A 25,040-nucleotide genomic window follows, 5' to 3' on the forward strand; every position below is an offset into this window, starting at 1 on the left:
GTGCACACCTTTAATCCCAGCACTCAGGAGGCAGAGGCAGGCAGATCTCTGAGTTTGAGGCCAGCCTGGTCTGTAGAGGGAGTTCCGGGACACATAAGATCAGTTCTCTTCTTCTGTCGTGTGGGTCCTGGGGCTCCTTAGTCCAAGCAGTCAGTGCTGAGCACCTGGAGCTGGTGTGCTGGCAGACATTAGTGCTAGACGCTCCAGGGTGGGTGGGGGTGGGTGGGGTAAGGGTTGGGGAAGCAGGAGGGCTTGAAGGCAACAGAATATTCCAGCATGCTGCAGAGGCTGGACAGGAGCACGGTGCTCACGGGAACTGGAAGGAGGCCAGAGGCTGGGGTGACTAGAGCACAGGGAAGGGGGTGCGGGGTGTGGAGGCCAGCAGTGTGTCCTCCAGGGCCTGGAGACCAAAATATTGTCAGCCTAGACTGACCTCCCAGAGGGAAACCAAGCAGCGCAGAGCGGGTGTGGATGGGAAGTGGGCTGGGTCCCTGGGCTTTGGGTGGCAGGGTCCACCCTGATGGTGGGCAGGAGGCCGGGTGGATGACACCTCCCACCTGTCCGTTTCTGAATGCCTTCCTGAAAACTTTGCTCAGCAAGTGTGCACTTGACAGGTGACCTTAATGCTGCTTAGAAAAGGGTCATTGTGAATGCCTGGGGTATGTTCCTTCCTGAGCGCTGAGATTCGTGTAGATCTTTCTCCCAGCCTCTGTCCCCCTCCCCTCAGCGGTCCATGGGTGAGCACAGAATTCCCTTTCCAGTCATGGCTGGGTAAGGAAGCAGGGGATGGGTGGCACCTCACGGCTCACAGGTGCTGTGTGTACAGAGGACCTACCGGCTACTTCTTTATAAATTTATTTTTATTTTATGTGCATTGGTGTTATGACTGTGTAAGGGTGTCTGATTCCCTGGAGTAGGAGTTACAGACAGTTGTGAGCTGCCATTTGGGTGCTGGGAATTGAACCTGGGCCCTCTGAAAGAGCACCCAGTGCTCTTAACCTCTGAGCCATCTCTCCAGTCCTCCGCTTCTTTCTCTTTCTTTCCTCCTCCTCTTCTTCCTCTTCCTCCTTTCTTCCTCTCCACCTCTTTCTTCTTTGTTTGTTTGAGACATGGTCTCTCTATGTAGTCCTGGCTGTCCTGGAATTAGCTGCGTAGATCAGGCTGGCCTTGAACTCAGAGATCTAAGGCCTCTGCCTCCTGAGTGCTGGGATTAAAGGCATGTGCTACTACCTCCTGTCCCTGTCATCTACTTCTGTTGTGCCTGAGATTCCATGTCTGAGGAGAGAGCTGGGTTGACTGACTGAAGACGAGGGTCTGGACATAAGAGATGTCTTCCATCCCAACCTAGAAGCCCTTTCAACTCCTTCATAGTCAGAAGTATAGTGGAGGGCATTTGGCCTCCTAAAGCTGCATATCTCCTCACTTCCTAGGATTGCCTCTGACACAGCGCAGGCTAAACCAGGGAGAGGTTCTGCTCAGAGGCATGGCAGGCCAGCATACAGGGGCATGGAGAGGTAGTAGCATCAGCAGGTTGGGCAGGGCTAAGGTGAGGGGGTGGGGTGGTTTCAGAGGTGAGGCTGAGAGCTTTCCTTGAGCAGAGAACCCCATGTGCCCTGGGGGAGATGTTAGGAGTCTGCTGAAACCTGCCCTCTGAGGGAATGTGGTCTCAACTGGACTGGAGCTGAGCTCTCCCTCTCTTCTCCCCTCAAGGAAACCAGTGAGTGCACCTGTTGTCTCTGCCCAGGTGCCAGGTGGTAAGACAACAGGAAGAACTGGGGGGGGGGTGACTCACACTGAGTTTGCAGTCTGTCTCAAATGAGCTGGCCAGTGATGGGATGGGTGTGATGATTTTGAAGAGGAGTTACTGCAGGAAGCTCCTGGTTTAAGAATGACTGGTGTCTCCCAATGTCTTCAGGAGAGGGAATTGAGCCTCCTCGGTACTGTGGGACCAAAGGGAGGCCTCAAGGCTCAAGACACTGAAGACTTTGATCTGTCTTGCAGGAGACCTTTCTCCTGTAAGTGATTGGGGGATGGGGTTATGCATCATTCATTGGAGCTGAGAGTCCTGGAGAATGCAGGGGGTATGTTCCGTGTGTGTGTGTGTGTGTGTGTGTGTGTGTGTGTGTGTGTGTGTCCCAGGAATGACACCTTGTCCCTTTCATTTCCAAATGAGATGACCTGAAGTGGCATCCATGAGCCAGCAGGGTGCGCTGCTGGCTGTGACAGTGACAAACTGCGTCCGCCAGTGTGTAGTCAAAATCCTTGGAGCATGAAAACAGGTATGAGCCTTCGTGGACACACCCTTGTGTGTGTGTTACAGGTGGTTGTAGGCTCACTGGAGTTTAACACAGACTATGCGTGCTCTGTGAGGCCAGATTTCAAACAGGAGTCCCACACTAAGTCGGAAAAGTCTTCCATAGTCCCACCACTCCTGCATGGGCAGGGCTGGGGAGAGTGGCCATTGTTCAGTTTCTAAGGGATGGTATTCTGTCAAGATCAGGGACTTTCTGTGTCTGTCAGGGCCCCTGGCAGCCCAGACACTCCCCTGTGTGGGACTCTCTAGGACCCCAAAGGGGATAAAAGCAGCTCTGAGACAATGTAGACTGGAGCCGGTGTCCTTCAGGACCAGGACTATTCAGGCCCTGGGGATACCCAGGGTAGGAGGAGCCTTCCAGGTTGGGTCTCTGCAGCATTCTAGGCCCCCTGCTCCTGATGCAAGGGTAATTCACAGCAGCTGCTATTAACACCCCGCCCCACGTTTTATTTCTGACTTTGCCAATTCTTACAATTTTGATAAATTCATATAAAATGTATGAGCCATATGGCCAGCACCGAGGAGCCAAGGCAGGAGGCTCCTCACAAGTTCCGTGCCAGCCCGAGCTACAGTGAATCTCAGGCCAGCCAGGCCTACAGAAATTAGCATCTAAAACATTTTAAAAGATTTTTAAAAATCATGTCTAGGGCTAGAGAGATTGCTCAGTGGTTAAGAGCCCTGGCTGCTCTTCCAGAGGTCCTGAGTTCAATTCCCAGCACCCACAGCCATTTGTAAAGGGATCTGATGCTCTCTTCTGATGTGTCTGAAGACAGTGACAATGCACTTACATATAATAAATAAATTATTAAAAAATCATGTCTGTGTGTCTATGTGGGGGTATGTACATGTACAAGTGAGTGTAGGTGCCCGTGGAGGCTAGAAGTGTCCATTCTGACTGGAGTTGGGGTTACAGACAGTTGTGAGCCACCTGATATAGGTGCTGGAAACCAAGCTTGGGCCTTCTGGAAGAGCAGTGAGCATTCTTTTTTTTTTTTTTTTTTTTAAGATTTTATTTTATTGTATATGAGTGCACTGTAGCTGCCTTCAGACACACCAGAAGAGGGCATCAGATCTCACTACAGATGGTCGTGAGCCACCATGTGGTTGCTGGGATTTGAACTCAGGACCTCTGGAAGAGCAGTCGGTGCTCTTAACCACTGAGCCATCTCTCCAGCCCCAGCAGTGAGCATTCTTAACTGCTGATCTGGCTCTCCAGCGTCTCATGAAACCATTTTTAGTGTTGGCATTAGTGTTTTCTGCATCGACTGTCACTGCTGTCTTGCTCAAACTGCAGCTCCATGATCATCAAAGCAGGAAACCTCTAGACATTCTTCTCCAGTCCCAGGCAGCCTCCTTCCTTCCTTCCTTCCTTCCTTCCTTCCTTCCTTCCTTCCTTCCTTCCTTCCTTCTTTATTCCTTCCCTTCTTTATTCCTTCCCTTCTTTATTCCTTCCCTTCTTTATTCCTTCCCTTCTTTTTTTTTAAATATCTAGAGACAGGGTTTCTCTGAGTAGCCCTGGCTGTCCTGGAACTTGCTTCCTATGCCAACCTGGCCTTGAGCTCAAGAGAGATTTTCCTGCCTCTGCCTCCTGAGTGCTTGAATTAGAGGTGTGAGCCACCACTGCCTGGCCTCTCTGTTTTGTTTTATGAGACTAAGTCTTGCTGTGTAGCCCTGATTGGCCTGGAATTCACAGTGTATGCCAGGCTGGCTTTGAATTCAGAGGTCTGCTTGCCTGTGCACCTCAGGTGTCACGTACCATTTGTGCCCGACCTGGAATACTTTTGTGAGCGTGTGTTTTCTGTGCTTTCAGGTGTATGCTCAGAAGAGGAACTGTTGCATCATATAGTAATTCTATATTGAATTTTTTATTAATCATTTTATTCATTTACATTTCAATGATCTCCCCCTTCCTGGTTACCTCTCCACAAACCCCCCACTGCATTGAATTTTTTATGTATTTCTTTATATACGAACACTCTATTTGCATGACAGAAGTAGACATCAGACAAAAGAAGACATCAGGTCCCATTACAGATGGTTGTGAGCCGCCATGTAGTTGCTGGGCATTGAACTCGGGACCTCTAGAAGATCAGCTAGTGCTCTTAACCTAGGCCTTGTTTTTTTTTTTTCTCTTTTTTTTTTGGAGCTGGGGACCGAACCCAGGGCCTTGTGCTTGCTAGGCAAGCGCTCTACCACTGAGCTAAATCCCCAACCTAGGCCTTGTTTTTTGATACAGGGTCTCTCATTTTTCTGGAGTCCAATAGTAGGTAAGGGTTGGCTGGTCAGTGAACCATAGGAGGGCCATTTGTTTCTGCCTTCCCCAGGCACTGGGATGGCAGCGAGATTACACACACACAGCCACACCTGGATCTTTTTTTTTTTAATTTATTTTATTTTTGTTAACTTGCTTGGGCTTGAACTTGAGTCCTTGTGCTTGCAAGAAAGACCCTTTACAGACTGAACTGTCACTGCGGCCTAGCGGTTTCTAAAAGCCTGCTCTGAACAAAGGCACTCTAGGGCAAATCCAAGTCTGAAGAGGAGTAGCCTTCATCTTTAAGAGCTGTCTGTCCAAAGGGAGAGGCTGCAGTGGTACCCGGAGACAGCTTCTTCCTCCTGTCTCTAGAGACAGATAGATGGAGGACAGTATTCCAGAGACCCCAGCATGCCATGGGGCAGCAAGCCCTTACTCTAAGGGAGCTGCTAGAAGGAGAGGACGCTCAGAAGGCCTAAGACAGCCAGAGGTGTCTGGGTGGAGTGGATCAGGTGGAGGGCCTGTGGTGGGCCCTGACCCACACTGGCTGTGTTTGCCTTGGCAATAGCCTGGGTGTTTACTTTGTGGCTGACTGCAAGCCCAGTCTCTTCTGCAAGTGCTCATTTCCCACTGTGAGCAAAGACTGTCTTTAGGCCCCTCCCCCTTCGTGTCACAGCCCCCCTGCTGGGCTCTCCCATGCCAGCCTGGCAGGTTCCTCCTCAACTGGGAGCAGCTTCCACTTGGGGTTCCATGGTGTCCATTCCCAGGGGGCTGAGAGGCCAAGTCTGTGGGCCTCCTTTCCCCTGTGAGGGATGGAGTATGTCTCAGCCCATAAGAGCCTCGGGTCAGCTGTGGGAGGGGCCCTGGTGCCAAGTTCTGCATGTGCCGTGTCCCTGTACCTTGAGCAAACCTGGCTGTGTAGCTATGTGTCTGTATCTTAAACAGCGTGCATTTTCAAGCTCCTACTGTGTGCTCTGGTCCATGCTGAGACTTTTGTTTCTTGTTTTTTTTTTTTTTTTTTTTTTTTTTTTGAAATGGTCACGCTGTGTAGTCCTGGCTGGCCCAGAATTCGTTTTATAGATCAGGCTATCCTCTAACTGTCTTGCTGTTTCCTCAGGTGAGAGTACACACAGGTACTATCACACCCAGCTAAGACTTTCTTTTGTTGATTTAATTCTCCCAACAGCCTTTGGGGGAAAGTGTCTATCCACTTTCATTTTATGTGCTGACTCCCGACTGGGATTGTTCCTTCCCCTCCTGGACAGATGACGGTTGGATGCCAGGCATGGAAGTGCTCCTCCGCCCCCTGCCCCAGCCTCCTTCTTCCTTGACTATGACCCACTTTGAGAGGGGCAGGGATGGTGTGTCACAGACCACCCCAACCCTGGACACAGTGGTCTGAGAAGGAGAGCACAGGTCAGGAAGACCCTTTGAATCACCGGGCGCCAGCTGCCTAAAGCAGCACAGGGTCCCGTGCTCCTGGCTGCAGGTGGTGTGTCAGTGGAGGGGCTGGGAGCTTCAGCTTGTCTGGCCGGCTTGTCAACTGTGCCTGTTAGGGCATGTCAGGAGGGGCCTCTGCTCTATCGAAGCTGGGAACTGGGCTGTGAATGGGGCTAAAGGGTGGAGGAGGCCCAGGAGACACTGCCCTGGAGGGAGGAGACTGGGCCAGGGGGCAGGCCTTGTCTGTCACATGCTCCCATGGCTACCTTAGCCCTAACTCTGGATTTGTCACCGTGTGTGAGGTTGTGGGTAGCTATGGGTCTGTGTTTGATGGAGTGAGAGACTAGCTGGGTAATTCTCGGGGGTGGGGGGTGGGGACTCTTGTTGGTCACCTGTGGTTTGGGACCTAAGGTCTCGGAGGAGGTGCTGAGCAAGCAGAGGAAGGAAGAGCGGGTGGGGCTGACCTTGAGCCGTGTGACTCTGGCTTCCTGAGCTCCTGTGCTATCAGCTTCCCTCCTTCTGTCCCTGACCCTCGGGCTCCAGGCAGCTCTCCTCCCTGCCCCCCCCCCCCCCCCCCCCCGTTCCTGGTGACTTTGCAGGCTTCTATTTCTCTACTTTCAATCCTCCTCTCCTGGAGGGCTAACCTGGCAGTCCGTTACCCATTACTGCTCTTCTTAGAAGCCCAGGCCCGTGACAGCATGTCAGGAGTCCCCTTTGTGTGTGAGGTCCACCTGACCAGTGTCAATGACAGAGGCTGGCTGGGCCTGAGTCTGGAGCTGGGGGACCCTGGAGGCAGTCCTGACAGAAGGGCCCTGCTGGCAAGGACTGTGTTGCCTTAGATTTCCAAGGGGTCTCACCTGGTCCACGGTACCACTCCACGTGTGGTAGTTGAATGGATAACCCAGAAGGTAATGCAGAGGGATCTGGGGGTGGGGGTGGGGGTGGAGTCAGGCCCTGGGGTATAGTCCTGGTGTCCCAAGAGGCCTTCTCTTTCTCCATCCTTGACTTTAAAGGGGATGGGTTGGGGGGTGGGTGGAGGTATGCATGGTGGCTGGCACATGCTTTTCTTTCCAGCACACAGGAGGCAGAGTCAGGTGGATCTCTGAATACAAGGCCAGCCTAGTCTACAAAATGTGTTAGTTCCAAGACTCCCCAACCCCCAAAACAAAGGAGAACAAAGGTGATTCAGAGTGCATAGTGTCTAGCAAGAGGACTTGAGTTTGATTCCCAGAATTCATGCGGGTGGCTTACAATTGTCTATAACTTCAGCTCCAAGGGTGCTGATGCCCTCTTCTGTCTTCCTGTGTCATCTGTACTCATGTGCATGTGAACATGCATGTGTGCGACACACACACACACACGCTTGCACACACACACATTAAAAATAATAAAAATAGGAGTTGGGGATTTAGCTCAGCGGTAGAGCGCTTGCCTAGCGAGCGCAAGGCCCTGGGTTCGGTCCCCAGCTCCGAAAAAAAAAATAATAATAAAAATAGCCCCCTCCCTTCCCCTCTCTCTCCCTCCCCTCCCTCTCTTTCTACAGTTTTCTGCCCCTATTACCCTCTTTATTCCCCTCCCTATATCCTGAATAAACTCTTCTTTAGTATACAAAAAAAATAATAAAATAAAATAAAAAATAATAAAAATAAATCCTTTTCAAAGTGGGAGCCAGGTATGGTGATACACATCTGTAATTCCAGTACTTTGAAAGGTGGAGGGTTGGGGATTTGGCTCAGTGGTAGAGCGCTTGCCTAGCAAGCGCAAGGTCCTGGGTTCGGTCCCCAGCTCCGGAAAAAAAAAAAAAAGAAAAAAAAGAAAGGTGGAGGCAGGAGTTCAAAGTCATCCTCAGCCTCACAGAGAGAGACTTTAAGGCCAGCCTTGAAATCATGTCTCTAAACAAACAAATACATTCATACTAAGAACCCTCTCTGACTGTACATGCCTGTAATCTCAACACTCAGGAGGCTGAGACAGAGGAGTTACTGTGAGTTCAAGGCCAGCCTAGGTTGTAAACAGAATTCAGTGCCACCAGCATCACATAGTAAGATCCTGCCTCTGCTCCCCACCAGCGTCCCAGAAAGGCCCTGGTGGATATCCAGTGCTTAGGGAACGGTCACAAGTACCAGTACTTTTTAGAATTCTGGGCGTCCTTTCTTAGGGGTTCAGTTGTGAGCAGGGACCCTTAGGAAGGTAAGTACCAGCTGTCCACTCGGGGGCGGGAGGGGCTGGCCAGCGGGTGATTCCGCAGTGGGGAGGAAGCAGCAGGCAGGGTGTGGGGGAGGACACTGCGCAGGAAGGCTTGGAATAGAAATCTCAGCAACGCCTGGTATTTCCCAGGCTTGCCCCTCCCCCTCAGGCTCTGGGGCCCACCCCACATTCCTTTCCCAGAGGAAACTGGAGGGAGCAAGCTCCCCAGACCCAGAAGATCATTTCAAGCTGTGGCCTCCCTTTGAGGCCCTACTGTGTATGCTACACAGGCCCTCCCCCACTTGTCTTCCCTCTCTCTGAGTTTCTGCTGAGGCAGCCTTCTTCGAATCTGCCCAGTTAAAAGACAGAAAGTGGACATTGGAAATTCTGGTCTTCAAGGTCTCTGTAAGCCTGAACATAATGTCACATGCCTCTGCCCTCCCCTACAGCACCCAGACACCTTCATGTCTCATCAGACACGCAATCATGGTCAGCCATGAGAGGCCTAACGATAAGACCTGGGCTTGTATCAAGATAAAAAGGCAGTTGGGGGCTGGGGAGATGTCTCTCAGGGAAAGGTGCTAGCTATACAAGTTCAATGCCTGGGTTCAACCCTCAGAACCTATGTAGAAGCCACAGGCAGAATGCAAAGAGGTTTTCCTTTGACCTTGTAGGAAGTGGCATGTGTACCCTCATGCACATATACACATAAATACTTAAGGAGGAGGAAGAGGGGGAGGAGGAAGAGGGGGAAGAGGAAGAAGAGGAGAAGGAGAAGGAAGAAGAGGAGGAGGAGGAGGAGGGGGAGGAGGAGGAAGTGGTGCCTGACATAGTGGCAGAGGCAGGCAGATCTCTCTGAGTTTCAGGGCTATCTTGGTCTATGCCTCAAGTTTCAGGACAGCCACAGCTACATAAGGTGGCCGTTAGGCAGTTGGGAGGACTTAGTGGGGGCCTGATGAGGGAGCCAAGGACAACCCTGTGCCTGTGCATTCTACTTTGGGCCCCAAAGTCCACATGGCTCAGGACATCTTGGTGGGATGGCCACCTGGTCTCTGATCTGGTGTTTGGGAGGATCTGATAAGGAGGGGCAGAGTAGGAGGTGGTCAGATCCAGAAGTTTGGTTTTCTAGTTTTCCAGCTGCTGGGAGAAATGTAGACTCGGTTTCACTGTCCCTGGCTGCCCCGCTGTCCCTGACTGGTCCTTTCCTGCTCTCCCCAGTCCTGACTCAGCTCATGGCAGTCTCAGCTCTTCCCGTTGGGCTTCCGCAGGGTGGAGGTGGGGGTCCAGCTCCTGCATGGGCCCCACAAGCAGCAAACAGGAAACAGGAGAACAAAACCGCTCCCTGGCTGACTCTGTCCCCACCACCCTGGGCCTCACCCCCACCCTTCCTCCTCTGTTGTTCCTTCTCTCCATCCTGCCCACCCACTTATACTTGTATTCCTTTCTGGATCTAGTACCTCTCACATAGGTCACCTTCCTGGGGAGTGAAGACAGGGGCTTTGCCAGTGTTCCCAACCAGCCCAGCCTTGTGGCTCTCCCTCTCAGATGGGCTCTGCGTTTGTGTCCCCTTCTGCTGAGTATTTCCTCCTTGGTGCCTAAACTTTTCTAAATGCCTCCATGAACTCAGGGTAGGATGACAGTGGAGAACACACAGCCTGGGGCTATTGCTAGTCCTGCTTCTACTTGGGGAAAGGATGGGGCCCTGAGAGCCAGAAAAGGGGGTGGGTGGGTAATGTCTAGAGTCAACCAGCACCCATCTCATTGCCATTATAGTGTGGAGGGAGTGATCAGCTTGGAGCCTCCTGTTGCTTGGTGATGCCAGGGTTCCTGGAAGTTTCGTGGGGAAGAGGAATGGACTGGACGTCCTCTGGGAGGCTGGAGTGGGGTCACTTTGACACACCTCATGCTCTCATTCTGGGTGGGCAGTGTGTGCCACCTGAAGAGCACAGAGTCCTGAGGCAAGCATGTGCTGCGCAGTGTGTGATTGTCACCATCCCGCTTGTATGTGGTCAAGTGGGCATCTGGGGGGGAGGTGTCTGTAAAGGACTGGGATACTTTAAATGGCCGTGTTTGCATATATGTCTCATGGAGAGGAATGAATGGGAGAATATTCATAGATGTGAGCAATGAGATCCACACTGAGGGTCTGTCTGCGAAGGGTCTGTGGGGGACAGATGATGGTCATGTATGTGAGGCACACAGCTAGAACATGTTTCTGCAGGAGTGTAAAGTTAATGGGCCCCATAGTGTGATCGGTCGACAGAATGAGTCCCTGTGTTTGTATGGTGTCGTCGGTGTGTGCTGTGCCTGAGCAGGGACCGCTCAAAGCCTCTGTCGTGGGGCGGAGGAGGGTGGGCTGGCGCGGCGCAGGGGCCGCCCCGGAGGGGGAGGTGTCTGTCCCAGCGACTTGTAGGCTTGTCCCTGCCCGGTTCCAGCGGGCGCCTTCACCCGGGCGGCGCGGGAGGCGCGGCCCCGCTCCAGCCGTCCTGCCGCTGTCCGCGCGGGCTGGCCGCCCCCTCGGGGCCTCTGGGCCGCGGGCCCGCGGCTCTGGGGGGTGGGCTGGGACCCCTGGGCCCCGCCTGCCGCGCGGGGGTCCGAGAACGTCCCCCGCTGGGCGCCGAGCCGCGGAGTCCCGCACCTCACGTCCCGCTCCGGAAGCCAGGCCCGGTGCGCGCTGCGGCCGCGACGGTGGCCGCGCTCGGGGGTCCCCTCAAGCTGCGCTGGTGGGCAGTGCCGTGTGGCGCGTGGAGCGCGCGGGCGTCGGGGGCTGGCGCTGGGAACGCGCCGTCGGCGTGGACTGCAGCGCCCCAGAGCCACGCTGTCTCTGGCTGCCCTGTCTGAGCCACAGCGACCGCCGCGCGCCCGGGCTGCGTCCGGCCAGGGTGAGTAACAGCCTTGGAGCCGAGCAGGAGCTGGACGTCAGGGGCTGTGGGCGATGCAGTTACCCACTTTCGAGTTGACAACGTCTGGCATTCCCAGACGAACATCCTTGCAGTTGGGGAGTGTGTGAGGAGGTTGAGAATCAGGGTGAGGTTGTCAGCGTTTGTGTGGGAGCTTTCCCAGGGTTGCTAGATGGAACTTCGAATCTGGGTAGTGGCACCTGTGGGCTCAGCTCTCCTGGTTTACAGGCAGTGGAAGGACAGTTTGGAAGCTAGGAGTCGCTGGCATAGATGGGAATCCTGGAATAAGGGGGCTGACAGAGACACAGTGAGAGCTAGGCATAGGATTTACTAATCCAAGCATTGGGCGCCACTCTGGTCTATCTTCTTTCCTATCAACAGGGACCTGGACAGGGAAGCACTAAGGGTTTCCTAGTTAGTGGTCAGAGGAAGTTGAGGTGACAAAATGACCCCCAGCAGGCCATCAGTGATTCCCAAGGCAGGCAGTGACCGGGCTGGGGGCAGTGTTTCTGATGTTAGGGATCTGCCGAGCTGGTAGGCGTGAGTCACAGTGGGCACCATGCCCAGCCTCAATACTGTGTTTTCTGCAATGACCTCTTTATGCTGGGGTGGGTTGGGGGGTGGAGATCAGTACTGATGTGGCCAGTCCGTCGAAGTCGAAGGCCCACTTCTGCCTGGTGTGTTCCCTGGGCTGTTGGCCCTTCTTTAACAACAGTTGGTGTTTCTGGATGTCTCTTTGTTTTCAAACACGAGGTTGAGCCTGTTTGCAAAGAGATTTCAGCCAGGAGGGTTTAATCAGCAATGCCTGCGGCCCCTTTCTGTACCCTGGCTGTGTGTCTGGGTCAGGGAGATAGAGTCGGGGGAGCTGAGCTGTATTTCTTGGTCTTCCACGTTCTCAGTGCTGGATCTCTCTGTTTCTGTACCTCCTACCTCTCCCCACTCCAAGAGGAGAGCTAGACTAAGTGTTGTCCCAGGTCAGATGGGAGGAGCCGAAACTTGCATATAGGGTAACTGGAAGGGTTGAGGCTAGGTCTGAAAGAACTTCCCACAGGGAGGAACCAGCTCTGACTGGGTCTGTGGAGTCTTCTCTTCTGGAAGGCTGTAGCAGGGGGTTTACTGTCATTTTCTAGAGACTAATTGGAAGGGCTGGGTGACCGGACCTAGAAGGAGAAGAACAGAGGAAGTGGAGAGACAGAGATAAGTAAGAAAGGGGGAGTTGCTGTGCTCCGATGAGGAGAGACTGTGGGAGGATGGCATAGCCACTGTCCTGGATTACAAGCAGGTCCCCTCAGGGAGTGGCACCCCCAGGCAGCTGGCAGATCTCAGCAGGATGTGTGTGTAGGGAGAGGGGAGGGGAACATGTGGGGACCTGTCCCAGCCGCTTCTCATCACTGGGGCAGCTGGTGGCTTAAATCTTAATCCAGGACACCAGCACAACAATGGGCCCTGCAAACACCCTCAGCTCTGAGCCTGGGTGGGAGTGGGAAAGAGGGCAGCCCATGATAGATGGGGAGCAGTGGTTTCTGTGGGGGAGGCACTGGGGACCCAAGAGATTGTCTTTCCTGGTAGTGGAAATAGGAAATTGGGGAGGTGTGTGCTCAGACCTCAAGGAATTTCCAGTGAATGTTCTCAGAGATTCTTGGACCCCATGTATGTGGAGCTCATGGACAAGGACAGGGTGTGACCACAAGAGAATGGAGCTGAGAGGACACCACTGGGCCCCTGTCCCTGCCAAGGACCAGGAGAAGCCCAAGTCTCCACGCTTGGGCCCTTCTGCAGAGGGACAAGCTAACCCTTACATGCTTTCAGCTTATGTGGACTATCTCCTTTCCTGGAGCCTCATTGTGTCCGCCACCTGTTTCTGTTCTCTAAAACTATAGCCAGCAAACCTATTACTTCTCTCTCATTTTTCTTTTATTTATTGAGATTCCAGGGTCTGCGTTCTCCCCTCAGCCTACAGGATGGTGATAAAACCTCCTGGTCGTGCACCCTTGCATGCTGTGCACCTTTGCATGCTGTGCACCCTTGCATGCGCTCCCTCCATTGAGTAGGTGAGCAGGGATGGACAGCTTCTCAGATGGGCCTCTCAGCATCCCTGTGCCTTCAGGTGTTTGTGAGCTGTCTTCAGCTAGCAGGAGGCAGCCTTCCTGTACAGTGGGAGCTCCTTAGAGCCCAGGTCTGACGACCCTTCCACTGTCCGTACCAGCTCCCGGGTCTCTCCTCTGCTCCTCAGGTTCCTGCCAAGGCCAAGGAGGAGCAAGGGTGGAGGCTTGTGGAAGGAGTCGGTGGGAAGCTTCTGGCTTCCTGAGGGCTTTGGGTCAGAGGCAAGTGCTAGCCCAGGCTGCCCAGTGGCTGTGAGGACTTGAGGCTTTGTGGGAGACGACTTGCTTTCCCACAGATTGTCCCCTGGACACACATCTTTTCTATCAGCCTCATTGCATGCAAGGTATCTCATACTTGTTACTGGCTGGCTGTTCATTTCAGAGTCCAGACATTCAAGCAGTCTTCTATGTCTGTCATCTCTTGCCTCCTGCTCCAGATAATGGTCCCCTCACTTCTTTGGATAGCTTGCCATGTCGTCTAGGGGAATCCCAAGCATCCCGGTGGGTTGGACAGAAGGCAGTATCTCTCATCTGCCTCTCTGGTGAACCAGCCTGGCCTTTGGGCTGAGCTTTGCAGCCTCAGCAAATCCCTTTAGTGGCCCAGTGTCCATTTGGGGCTCTTGATCCCATGCTCCTGGAGGGTGCATTTGTGCCAGTGCAGAGACATGGCTCTGTGCTGTGCATGTGTGTACGCAAGACTGGTTATGTGCACTGTGCCTGGGCCAGTGTGCCTGCCTGGTGTATACATGTGGTTCTGTGAGTCTGCCTGTGTGCACATCTGGTTTTTATTATTTATTATTTATTATCTATTGATTGGTTGGTTTTTAGCACAGAGTTTCTCTGTATGGCCCTGGCTGTCCTGGAACTCACTCTATAAACCAGGTTAGCCTTGGACTCAGAAATCTGCCCACCTCTGCCTCCTGAGTGCTGGGATTAAGCCACCACCACCTGGTGTACATGTGCACATTTTATATGTGTGCCTGTGTTTGTGGTATGTTCTGTCTGAATAAGTTGTGAATGTCTTCATGTATGTCACTGTATGTGTGGGGATGTGTAAGAGTTGTGTGTACAACTTCCTATGCAGAAAAACTGTGTGTGCAGGGTCTGGTGCTTAGGACATGCATACATGCATACTGGCTCAATTTCCAAGGATGCAAAGGCGTCATGAGGAGGCTGAAGGAAAAACTCCGAGGAAAGAAGCTTTCTGCTTCGGGAGTGAAGGAAGGCTGTGGTGAAGGGTCAGGAGCCAGAAGGGACCTGGCCTCGTGGCTATGGATGTTGGCACTCCCTGTCAGGTTCTAGGCTCCTAGGCAGCTGGAGGCTTGTGGAGAGCCATGAGTATGGACCACACGATGTTCACTGACCTGTGTCCCTGTGCTCCTGCAGCTTCCACTGGGCTCTCGAGATGGGTGCTCTTCTGGGCGCCCCCTCCCCTGGCAGGGGCCGAGGACACTGCTGCTGCACAAGAATCTTCAGGATGGCTTTGGTTTCACCCTGCGCCACTTCATTGTGTACCCACCTGAGTCAGCCGTGCACTGCAGCCTGAAGGTAGGTCCAGCCTGCCAGTGCCTTGCCACTCTGTGAGGGAGCTTGATGGGCGAGAGAGGCTAACTGTTAGAGGAGCCTGGCTCTCCTCTGCTGCAGTCTGAGAGCTGTAAGGAGGGAGGCAGTGCCGGCCGAGCCTGGGACACTTGCTCTGTGACTGTGGACAAACTCCTTACCTTCTCTGGGCTCTGGAAAGGGAATGACCATCTTGAACTGGGCCTCCTGGACTTCCTTGGTCACTTGTGCATGCATTCTTGATCTGGTCTGCTCTTTCTGTCCCCAGGCTGAGGTGTCAGGGACCTCAGCTCATTCTGTAGGAAGAGTCCTGGGGGCGGGGTCCAGAGCCCCAGGATTTAGTCCTCACTCAGGCCTATGTTGCTGTAGATTGGCTCACAGGCCTCTCCTCCCTCTGTGATGTGGTTTATCTCCAGTCTATTTCTTGGATCCCCAAGAGCCTTTCCATACCTAACCCAGCTTCCGGAAGCAGGGCCCCAGAACCCCTCAGGCCAGCATAAGGTCATCAGCTGGAAAGAGAGGGTCCCTGAAACAAAGAGTGTGGGAGATGGGAGGAGGCCAGGCAGCGTTCTGGACTCCCAGCCTCTCTTCCTGCAGAGGAGACAGATTTCTATCAGAGCGGATGAATTCCTCTCTCCTTCCCCTAGGGCTGGATCAGCCTCCTAACTGTGGGGTGGGATTCTTGCTTGGGCACCTTGACCCTGCCACACAAAAAAACATTAGGTTTCTCTGCTGTCTCTGTACTTGTGCGTGCATGCGTGCGTGGTATGTACATGTCTGTCACATGCTTTGTGACTTTCACATGTATATGAATCTTTGACCCCGGGATCATCACTGTCATTGTCTGTGGCTATGCCTAACATGAAAGTGAGGCCTAATAGTGTGGGTGGCATCAGATGACCAAGGATGCCAGCCTCTCACTCCTGGAGGCCCTAGTCCCCCCCTTCCTTGTTTCTAGCTCCTGCCACCTTCTCTCAGGACACTGGGAGAGCTCAGTGACAGAGCTGGGGTCGAGCATAGTGGGCTCTCCTCTTGGATCACTGGCTAACTCTGGGGAAGACAAGCCAGGCTGCTCCCTCCCTTTCCAGAACCTGCCCTAGACTGGGAGAAGCTCTTGTCCCCAGGCCACAGAAGGCCAGAGTTCTCTGCCTGCAGCCTGTACAGAGATCTTAACCGTCCAAATGTATCTGTCTGCCTCTGCCACCCGCTGTTTGTGCTGTCAGTTCAGATCAGTGGGCATGCACCTCCCACGGGAAACTGGCCAGAGGCCCAGGCTTCAACACCACTCAGCAACCATCCTGGCCCACCTTGGCCTGCTGGGATACCAGGGAGTTCTGAGTTTGGGCCCTGGCTCTGCTGCTGAGTCTCTGGACCAGATGACGCAGTAGGTCTGGTCAACTCTGAGATGCAGCACCTGCTGGCTCAGCCTGTTTCTGACCATCTTCTGCTTCTTCTCAAAGCCCATACCCCATGTACCCTCTTCCCTCACCGGGATGGACCCCTGGACCTCCTAGCAACTTTCCCTCACCCCTGTAGCTAGCTGCTAGAATCCTGCCCCTTGCCTGACACCCACTTCTGCTTATCAGAGAACCTTTCCTGGCTCCTCTTCTTTCCTTTCAGACCAGAATGCTTTTAGTCTGATGCTTGTCGCTTGCTGGCGTCAGCTTAGCACATCCAGCCCTAAGTGTGCACCCCTCCCCTCTTGCTAATCGGGCCTCCCAGCCCATTCTCTGAGAGAGATAGCCCTGTTTACACTGGTCAGGTTGCTTATCTTTGTCTGCCTGGGCCCTCTGCATGTGTTTTGGGGACCTCCTCCCTTGGCCTGCAGGCTCCCTAGAGGAAGAGGTCATGGATTTCTGGTAGGTTGGGTATTCTTGGAAACCTGGGGATATGTGTTACTGGGACACTTCTGTCTGGGGATGCCTCTGACAGCTCTCCTGTTTCTGCTGCAGTTGGCTACTTGGAAGGGGATAAGGATTGGAGGTGTGGCTCAGCAGGGCTATCCAGGTGCAGCATACGGCTGATGCGGCTGATGCACTGAGGACTGAACAGTTGCCACACCCATCTCTCTGTTCCCTGCAGGAGGAAGAGAATGGAAGCCGAGGAGGCCAAGGAGGCCAAGGAGGAGGAAGAGGAGGAAGAGGAGGAAGAGGAGGAAGAGGAGCAGGAGGAAGAGGAGGAGGAGGAGGTAGGGGGTGGAGCAGGGCAGGGCTGGGCTTCAGTTTCTCTCCCGTACCCCAGTGGGCCCCACCCTTTTCTTGTCCCTGTCTAGCCTCTCTCCTCTCTATGTTCCTGCTAGCCTAGCTCCAGGGATCTCCTCCTCATTCTCTGTTCTCCCTCCACATCTTTCCCTCTCTTGTCTTCCTATGGGCCTGTCCCTCCCACAGCCATCTGATACCGAGGACGCTGGGTGACACATACCCATCTGCTTCCACCCTCTCTCTGCTTTCTCCCAGAATGAAGTCAAGGCTAAGGGCTTGTGGATTAGGGCTGAGGTGTACTGAGCATGAGCTCGTCCTATAGACAGAGAAAGGGAGGTCCTGGTAGGAATAGGGGGGCCCTAAATTATGTATTAAAAGCCTAACTCACCTTACTGTCACCTTTGCTATCCTAAGGGTCCATTGCCGGCTCTCAGACTCTGAGGTATTGAGGTATTTAAAGCTGAACTCCCTGAGCAGGCAGCTTTCCTGCCCTGCCTCTGTCTGTGGGCAGCCATGGTGACATGGCTCTCCTGAGTTCTCATGCCACTGAAGGAACTCACTGTCCTAGCACAGGTCCCAGTAAGGGAACCTTGTTGGCAAGTGATGGAGTTAGTATCTGTCCTGCGTCCTGCTTGGAATCTCTGATGCTGGAGAAGGAAGAAGGGTGGGAGGCACAAGCATATTGGGTATCTCCTTGGTTCTGCGATATGTTGCCTTCCGTATATACGAGGTCTCCCCAGCTGGCACCTTCAGGGCTTGATAGGTGCATTATTTTCAAAAAAATATTTCATGATTGTTTGTGTCTGAGTGTGTGTGTGTATGTATGTATGTATGTATGTGTGTGTGTATGTATGTGTGTGTGTGTGTATATATGGTGCCATGTATATGTAGGGAGCCAGAGTGTTAGAACAGTGTGTCAGTCCCCTGGAATTAGAGTTGTGCGGCAGTTGTGAGCTACCACACGCGTGCTGGAGACCGAACCGAGGCCCTGTGCAGGAGACCCATCTCTCCAGCCCAGATAAGGGCTTCCTTTTAAACATGTGTGTGTGTGTGTGTGTGTGTGTGTGTGCGCGCGTGTGCGCGCACGCGCGTGTGTGTGCCATGCAGAGTGTGTAGCGATCAGAGAATGACTCGGCAGAGCTAGTTCTCTCCTTCCACCTTTACGTAGCTTTCAAGGATTCAGTGCCCACCATGAGACTCAGACCATTGATCGTCTTGTCAGCTCTTAGGGTCCTCTTGGGTGCCACCCTTTCCGTTGTTGTCTTGTGTCTAAAGTCTGCCTGACTGAGAACTCTGAAAGGGCGTGAGCTGTGTATGTCCACATATCTGTGCAGTCTGGCTTCTAGCACAGGACGGAGACTCAGCTCACGGATTTGGGCAGCTCTCTGTGTGTCCTCCTCCTGTGTGGGCCCTTGTCTGGCAGTGGGCGTAGGTCCTGTGATGTGTGGGTCATTGCACGCCTGTGCCTGTGTGTGATCATCCTCTGAGTGTGTGTCCTCTGTGTGTGTAGCTGTGCATGGGTGTGACCTTCAGCCACCACCCCCAGCTAACCTGGCTGATGCCCACCAGGACCCTCTCCCCGGCACCGTCTGGAGCCCATGGATACCATCTTTGTGAAGAATGTGAAGGAGGGGGGCCCCGCCCACAGGGCAGGGCTTCGCACAGGTGAGCCTGTCTGTGACCCTATTTAACACTCCTCTGGGGCTCACGTCCCTTTTAATTGGGTTGGAATTCATGAACCCAGATACTGGGAAAGCTCCTCTCCTTTCACTTCCATTCATGCTCAGTACATGTGACCTCCTCCCTTGTCCCTAGGAGACCGGCTGGTGAAGGTGAATGGAGAGAGCGTCATTGGGAAGACATACTCCCAGGTCATAGGTCTGATCCAGAACAGGTGAGTGTCTGGCCGTTCTGCTTTCAGGCACCCAGCCTCCCCTCCCCTCCAGCCTGGGCCCTGTGACATGATCCCTCTCCCCATGCTGTCCTGATGCCTTGCTTGATGTGTACTCTCTCCCCGTCCCTGTCTCTGCAGCGATGACACCCTGGAGCTCTCCATCATGCCCAAGGATGAGGACATCCTACAGCTGGTGAGTCCTTCTGTCTGCGTGGAGGGCCCCTGTGGGAGAAAAGAAAGGAAATGGCACTTATTGCTTAACTGGAGCTCCCAGGCCCATCCCTGGGCTGGGGCTGCTTCTTGCTTCACTCAAGGCCGCTCTGTGCTCGGGAGAGAGTAGGCGCTGGCCTCGGTAAGCAGGATTCCTGCCAGGGTATCTGAAAAGAGGGTGGCCCAGCGGGCCCTGCCAGCCTGGCACGTTCTTGTTTGCTCTGTGAGAGATGCCTGCTCTCTGCACCCCCTCCCCACATGGCTTGGAGGTGTGTCCATAGATGCACACACCAAACACCACCCTTGGTACACGTCAGGACACTCGGCCCTGCACAGCCCTGTACTACTCAGCTCCACAGAAGACACAGAGCATTGCAGGACTCACAGAGCCTCTCCCTGTCTCTGCTGCCACAGTACCCATGTAACACACAGTAGGACCTCACAGCAGCACACAGTGGGACCTCACAGCAGGACCTCACAATAGCCTCACTTGCACCTCTGTCTTGTAGCACAAACTCTGCACACATCTGGAGTCTGCTGCTGTGACGTAAGTACTCACTGGTATCTTGTCGCAACGCTGCCCACAAATGTCACAGCATGCTGCAGCCCTTCTCAAGCACCTATACTTCGTGATATCACAGGATCCCAAATTCATCCGTGTGAGATAAAAGTTTGAAACCCATCACAACCAGTGTCTCAGCACACTGAAAACATAAAACCCTCTGGGAGGGTGCCACCCCAGGGCCTGCCCCACATGTGTTGTGTGAAGGAAGCCCAGAGCCTTGTGTCTGGAGCTTGGAACAGTCCCCCTTGCCTAGTGCCCTGTTCTTAGTCTCTTGGCTCCTACCCAGACGCCAGCTTGCTTGCCCCTTCGGTCACTGCCCCTCAGAGGATGGCTGAGTGCCAAGCCCAGAGGCCCAGAGCTGCTGTGCTGGCTTTGGCTGTGTCACTGTAATGACAGGGTCACACTTGGCATGATGCCTCCCTGGAACCTCCATTCCTGACCTCAATTGTCCCCTTGCACTTCCTAGAGCTGAGGGGGAGAGAATGGAGGCTCAGAGAGGTGCATGGCTCGCCCCAAGTCTTAAAGAGCTTGCCTGTACTCCAGTTCTGAGACAGTAGCAGAGCATGGCACCCTGGCTCAGTCCAGCTGTCAGGGACAAGGGGTGACAAGGGCAGCAGCCTTGAACTCTGCCAGACCTAGACCCAAGTAGGCTGGCATCCCCAGATGTCAACATCTGGGAGCTCCCACTACCCGCCATCTCCAGTCAGCCAGAGGGTGGGGCCCAGGCATTCCTGTGGTTGGGAGCCAAGGCTGGAGGCCAATCGGGTGGCGGCAGCCGCTGACGCCACCACCGACGCAGCAAGTCCCCTCCACACCCATCCTCCCTCCTCCTACCGCCAGGCAGCCGAAAGAGAGCCGAGCCGGGTGGGGGAGAGAGGGAGCCTCAGGGAGGGCTGGCTGAGGGGACTGAGGGACTCAAATCAGCTGGGCAGGGGCTGTGGTGAGAGGCAGCAGGGTAGCAGGCACTGGCTGGCGGGATGCTGCCGCCACCACCGTGATGCTGGGAGCTCTGGGAGCCAGGAGGATGGCAGGAGGGAGAGGTATGTGTTGCTGGCCCAGTATGCCAGGCTGGAGGGGCCGAGTGTGCGGGGGTGTGGTTAGCTGGTCCTTGTCACATGATGTTTGTGTTTGGGACTGGAGGGGTAGTTATTTGTGTGTCTCATTGTGTGTGCTGTATGTGTATCTCTTGGGGTGTGTATCTTGCCTTTTCTTGTGGTGTGGTGTAGTATGTCTATATGTATGTCTGGGCTCACCCTTCCTTCCACCCTTTGCTGAAATAGGCCCCCTCAGCTCAGCCAGTGCTAGACTCAGCCAGGGCCACAGGCTGCTGTCCGGGGGTGGGGTGCCTCCTTTTTTGGCTGAGCCTGGGCACCAGCCCTGTCACTCCTCAGCAATGCAGCGTCAGCTCCAGTAGCCAGCGCCAAATTCCAGGCCTAGGGGTGGCGGGAGGTGGCCCAAGGCCCCTTAGCCTGTCCAGCCCCTCCTTTAATGGTCTCTGGGGAGCAAGAAGTAATCACGGTCTTCATCTCGAGGCCCTGGGCCCCAACTCACATCACCCCACACTGAAGGGACCTTGGGCTCTTCCAGCCTCCGCCTACCCTCAGACCACCCCTCCTTGGACACACCCACTCCTTAGCCAGCTTTCTAAGGTCCTCTACCACCTTGACAGATTCCTGTCCATTCCCCACTGAACTGCAGGGGCTGTGGGCATCCTTGGACATAAAGGAACAGTAGGAGGTGGAGGGCAGGGTGGGGGAGGGCAGTGTGGGGGAGGGCAGGGTGGGGGAGGGCCCTAGCAAACAGATGTTGGAATGTTTGTGGCTAAAGGCTGTCCTTGTTTTAAAAGTCTTACAGAGATCTAACTATTTTGAGGAGGGCGGGGGGGGAGAGAGAGAGAGAGAGAGAGAGAGAGAGAGAGAGAGAGAGAGAGAGAGAGAGAGAGAATGAGAATCTTACCTCTTTGTCCTCCCTCCTTGGAGCACACAAACCCTCATCCATTCAGGACACCCCTACTTAATTATCTCCCTTCCCTTCCCTTCTGAGGACCTTGGTACCCTAGGGCTGTCTCATTCCTGTCCTCTGAGTCCAGTCTGGTCATGCTTTTATGCCTCTGTGTTTCTGGCCAGGCCTACTCCCAGGATGCCTACCTGAAGGGCAACGAGCCGTATTCTGGAGAGGCCCGCAGCATCCCAGAACCACCTCCACTCTGCTACCCACGGAAGACCTATGCCCCGCCAACCCGGGCCCCTGCCTGGGCCACTATGGTGCCTGAGCCCATCTCAGCACTACCTACGGATCCCCGGAGTCCTGCTGCCTGGAGTGACCCAGGGTCCCGTGTTACGTCTGCCACCCGTGCCCACCTGGACAACTCTTCCCTGGGGATGAGCCAGCCCCGCCCAAGCCCTGGTGCCTTTCCCCACCTCCCTTCAGAGTCCCGGACGCCCCGTGCCTTCCTAGAGTCTGGCAGCCGGGTGCTTCCCAGCAGACTGGAGTGCCAGCAGGCTCTGTCACACTGGCTGTCAAATCAGATACCCCGCAGGGCGGGGGAGAGACGGTGCCCAGCCATGCCACCTCGGGCCCGCAGTGCCTCCCAGGACCGCTTGGAGGATGTGACTACCCACCACCCATGGCCCTGCTCCACCTCCCAGGATGCCTTGAGCCAGCTGGGCCAGGAGGGTTGGCACCGAGCTCGCTCAGACGATTACCTGAGCCGGGCTACCCGCTCTGCTGAAGCACTGGGGCCAGGGGCACTGGTGTCACCTCGCCTTGAACGCTGCGGTTGGGCTTCCCAGCGGTCATCTGCCCGCACCTCTGCTTGCCCTTCTCGGGACTTGCCAGGGCCCCAGGCCCCTCCCGCATCTGGCCTGCAGGGCCTGGATGACATCGGGTACATTGGGTATCGGAGCTATAGCCCATCATTCCAGCGCCGGACTGGTCTCCTGCATGCCCTCTCCTTCCGGGACTCACCCTTCGGGGGACTTCCCACCTTCAGCTTGGCCCAGTCTCCTGCATCATTCCCACCAGAGGCCTCCGAACCACCTAGGGTCGCCCGGCCAGATCCTAGCACCCGAGCCCTGGAGCCTCCCGCAGAGGATCATCGTGATGAGGTGGTCCTGAGACAGAAACCTCCAACTGGTCGCAAGGTCCAGCTGACCCCAGCAAGGCAGGTGAACCTTGGATTTGGTGACGAGTCCCTAGAACCAGAGGCCAGAGGGGAACGTCCAGGCAGGAAGGTGGCCCCTTTGGCCACTACAGAAGACTCCCTGGCTTCAATTCCCTTCATTGGTGAGTGGTGTTACAAGTGGCTGACTAAGAGTCCCATTCGCCATCCTTTTGTGTGTCATCTCCCTGTTCACTGTGCCCAAGTCTGCACTGTGTACTATAGGAGCATCTGGGTTATATCTGTCTGTCTGTCCGTTTGTCCATTCCTCAATAATTCCCTTTCACCCTGTGTCCCGCTCACTCATTCTCGTAGCCATCTTTCCATCCACACCTTCTCTCCTCCCTCCCTCCTTCCCTCCCTCCCTCCCTCCCTCCTGCACCCCCCCTTCTTTGTGGCTCCTTTGGTCCTTTGCTGTCTATCCTTCCATCATTAACTCCCATCCTTCCCTCCTCCTTCTGCTCTTCCTTCTTTCTTTGTGTCTTTCGTTCTTCGTCTTTTCTCTCCATCTCCCCTACATTCCTCTAACAGATATTTACATCAGGCACCATGCTAGGCTTCAGGCTTACTTGGTGGATGGCTGCTCAGACAGAAAGCGCACAGGACAGACAGCCTCTGTGGATGGGGAAGGATTCTGTGGCCTAGATGGGTGTGGTCGGCACTGGGAAAACATTGGAAAAACAACCTTTGGCTAAGAAGGATTCGAGGTAGTCTGAGGGAGAATGTTCAGAGAAAGATGGGACTGCACAGACCTTGCAGTGGGAGGGGCCGACTGCACTTCCAGGCCTGTGGTCCTTTTCAGTCCAAGGCTTAGCTCAGACTTCCCCTCACAACAGAGGAGGCTGTGATGGCTGCCCATAGAGTGGGGAGAGGCAAGAAGGCAGAGAGGTGAGGGTGATCTTAAGCTTTTTGGCTTGCCCAGAGAGTGGTGCCTCGTCTCCATATTGGTGATGGGAGTGCAGAAGAAGAAAGGTTAGGGCTGTGAAGAAGTAGGCCAGGCCAGGCTGTGGAGAAAGCCTGGAATGGAAGGAGATGGTGTTGGGCCCAAGTCCTGGGCCTGGTGGGTTTGTAGCTGAGCAGCCTGGGAACTAAGAAGACGCTTAGGAAGGATGGTAGGACGCCACCAGCAGCCTGTGGCCGGGGGCCCAGCTGTGCTTCAGCAAACCCCAGCTGAGCCTCTTGTCGGTTGCGCCCATCTAATGCGAAGACAGCGCTTGTGCCCTAAGCCACCAATAGAGTACTGCTTTGTGCTTTAGGAGCCCGCTCCAAGGAGGATGGCTCAGTTCCACTCCTCGGTGCCCTTGATGCACAGGGAGGCTCAGCACCTGCTAAAAGGAGACACTCCCTGACCACATCTGGTGGGCGAGGCACCCTGTGCAGCCGGCATGTTGCCAGAAACGCCCTAGTGAGGAAGAGTTTAGGGGTTTGCAGCATGTGCCGCCTGGAGCCTGGTAAGCCTGGCCTGTGCTCCTCACATCCCTTCCTTCCTCTGCTGGCAGATGAGCCCACCAGCCCCAGCATTGACCTTCAAGCCAAGCATGTCCCTGCCTCCGCCGTGGTCTCCAGTGCCATGAACTCAGCCCCTGTCCTGGGAACTAGCCCATCCTCACCCACCTTCACTTTTGCCCTCAGCCGCCATTACTCCCAGGACTGCAGTGAGTGTCTCTGGCCTGTGTCACCCCCTCCTCTGCTGTCTGGCCCTGTGGGTCTTTTGCCCAGTGTCTCTTTGCTTCTTCTGGGGCCCCGTGGGAGAGCCACTCCTGACCAGAAGGGAGGGCTCTTAGGGTACCTGCCAACCTGCTCTTTGCTAACCCTGCGGCCTCCTTGGGCTTCTTTTCAGGCAGCATCAAGGCCGGTCGCCGCTCCTCCTACCTGTTGGCCATCACCACAGAGCGCTCCAAGTCCTGTGATGATGGACTGAATACCTTCCGGGATGAGGGCCGAGTGCTCCGGTGAGCCCATGTCTGCACCGGGGTGGGGTGGTTTCTTCTCCCCGAGGTCGAGCCATGGGTTTGGGTGGGTGATGAGAATCTGGACCGACCACAACCCTCACCGGCATTCCTTGCTCCTCAGGCGCCTTCCCAACCGTGTGCCGAGCCTACGGATGCTGCGAAGCTTCTTCACCGACGGGGTAAGCCAGCAAAAACGTGTGTGCATTGTGTGTGTGTGTGTGTGTGTGTGTGTGTGTGTGTGTGTGTGTGTGTGTGTCTGTGTCTGTGTCTGTCTGTCTGTCTGTCTGTCTGTCTGTCTGTCTGT

General features: G+C 54.7%; 1 protein-coding gene across 23 annotated transcripts in view; it reads left to right on the forward strand.

The window, feature by feature from the left end:
• Positions 1-25,040, forward strand: part of Arhgap23 (Rho GTPase activating protein 23) — a 101,749-nt gene that overhangs the window by 25,881 nt on the left and 50,828 nt on the right. For 7 of the 23 annotated variants that reach the window (XM_087572180.1, XM_087572181.1, XM_087572193.1 and 4 more), the window contains 9 exon segments: positions 14,581-14,742; positions 16,837-16,942; positions 18,525-18,620; positions 18,771-18,849; positions 18,988-19,042; positions 21,751-22,909; positions 24,284-24,439; positions 24,625-24,736; positions 24,858-24,915. In XM_087572180.1, coding sequence (XP_087428306.1) covers positions 14,581-14,742; positions 16,837-16,942; positions 18,525-18,620; positions 18,771-18,849; positions 18,988-19,042; positions 21,751-22,909; positions 24,284-24,439; positions 24,625-24,736; positions 24,858-24,915 — 1,983 coding nt within the window. 23 annotated transcript variants of the gene reach the window in all.

This window comes from Rattus norvegicus, chromosome 10, assembly GCF_021556685.1.
Source record: "Rattus norvegicus strain SHRSP/BbbUtx chromosome 10, alternate assembly SHRSP_T2T, whole genome shotgun sequence".
NCBI lineage: Eukaryota > Metazoa > Chordata > Mammalia > Rodentia > Muridae > Rattus > Rattus norvegicus.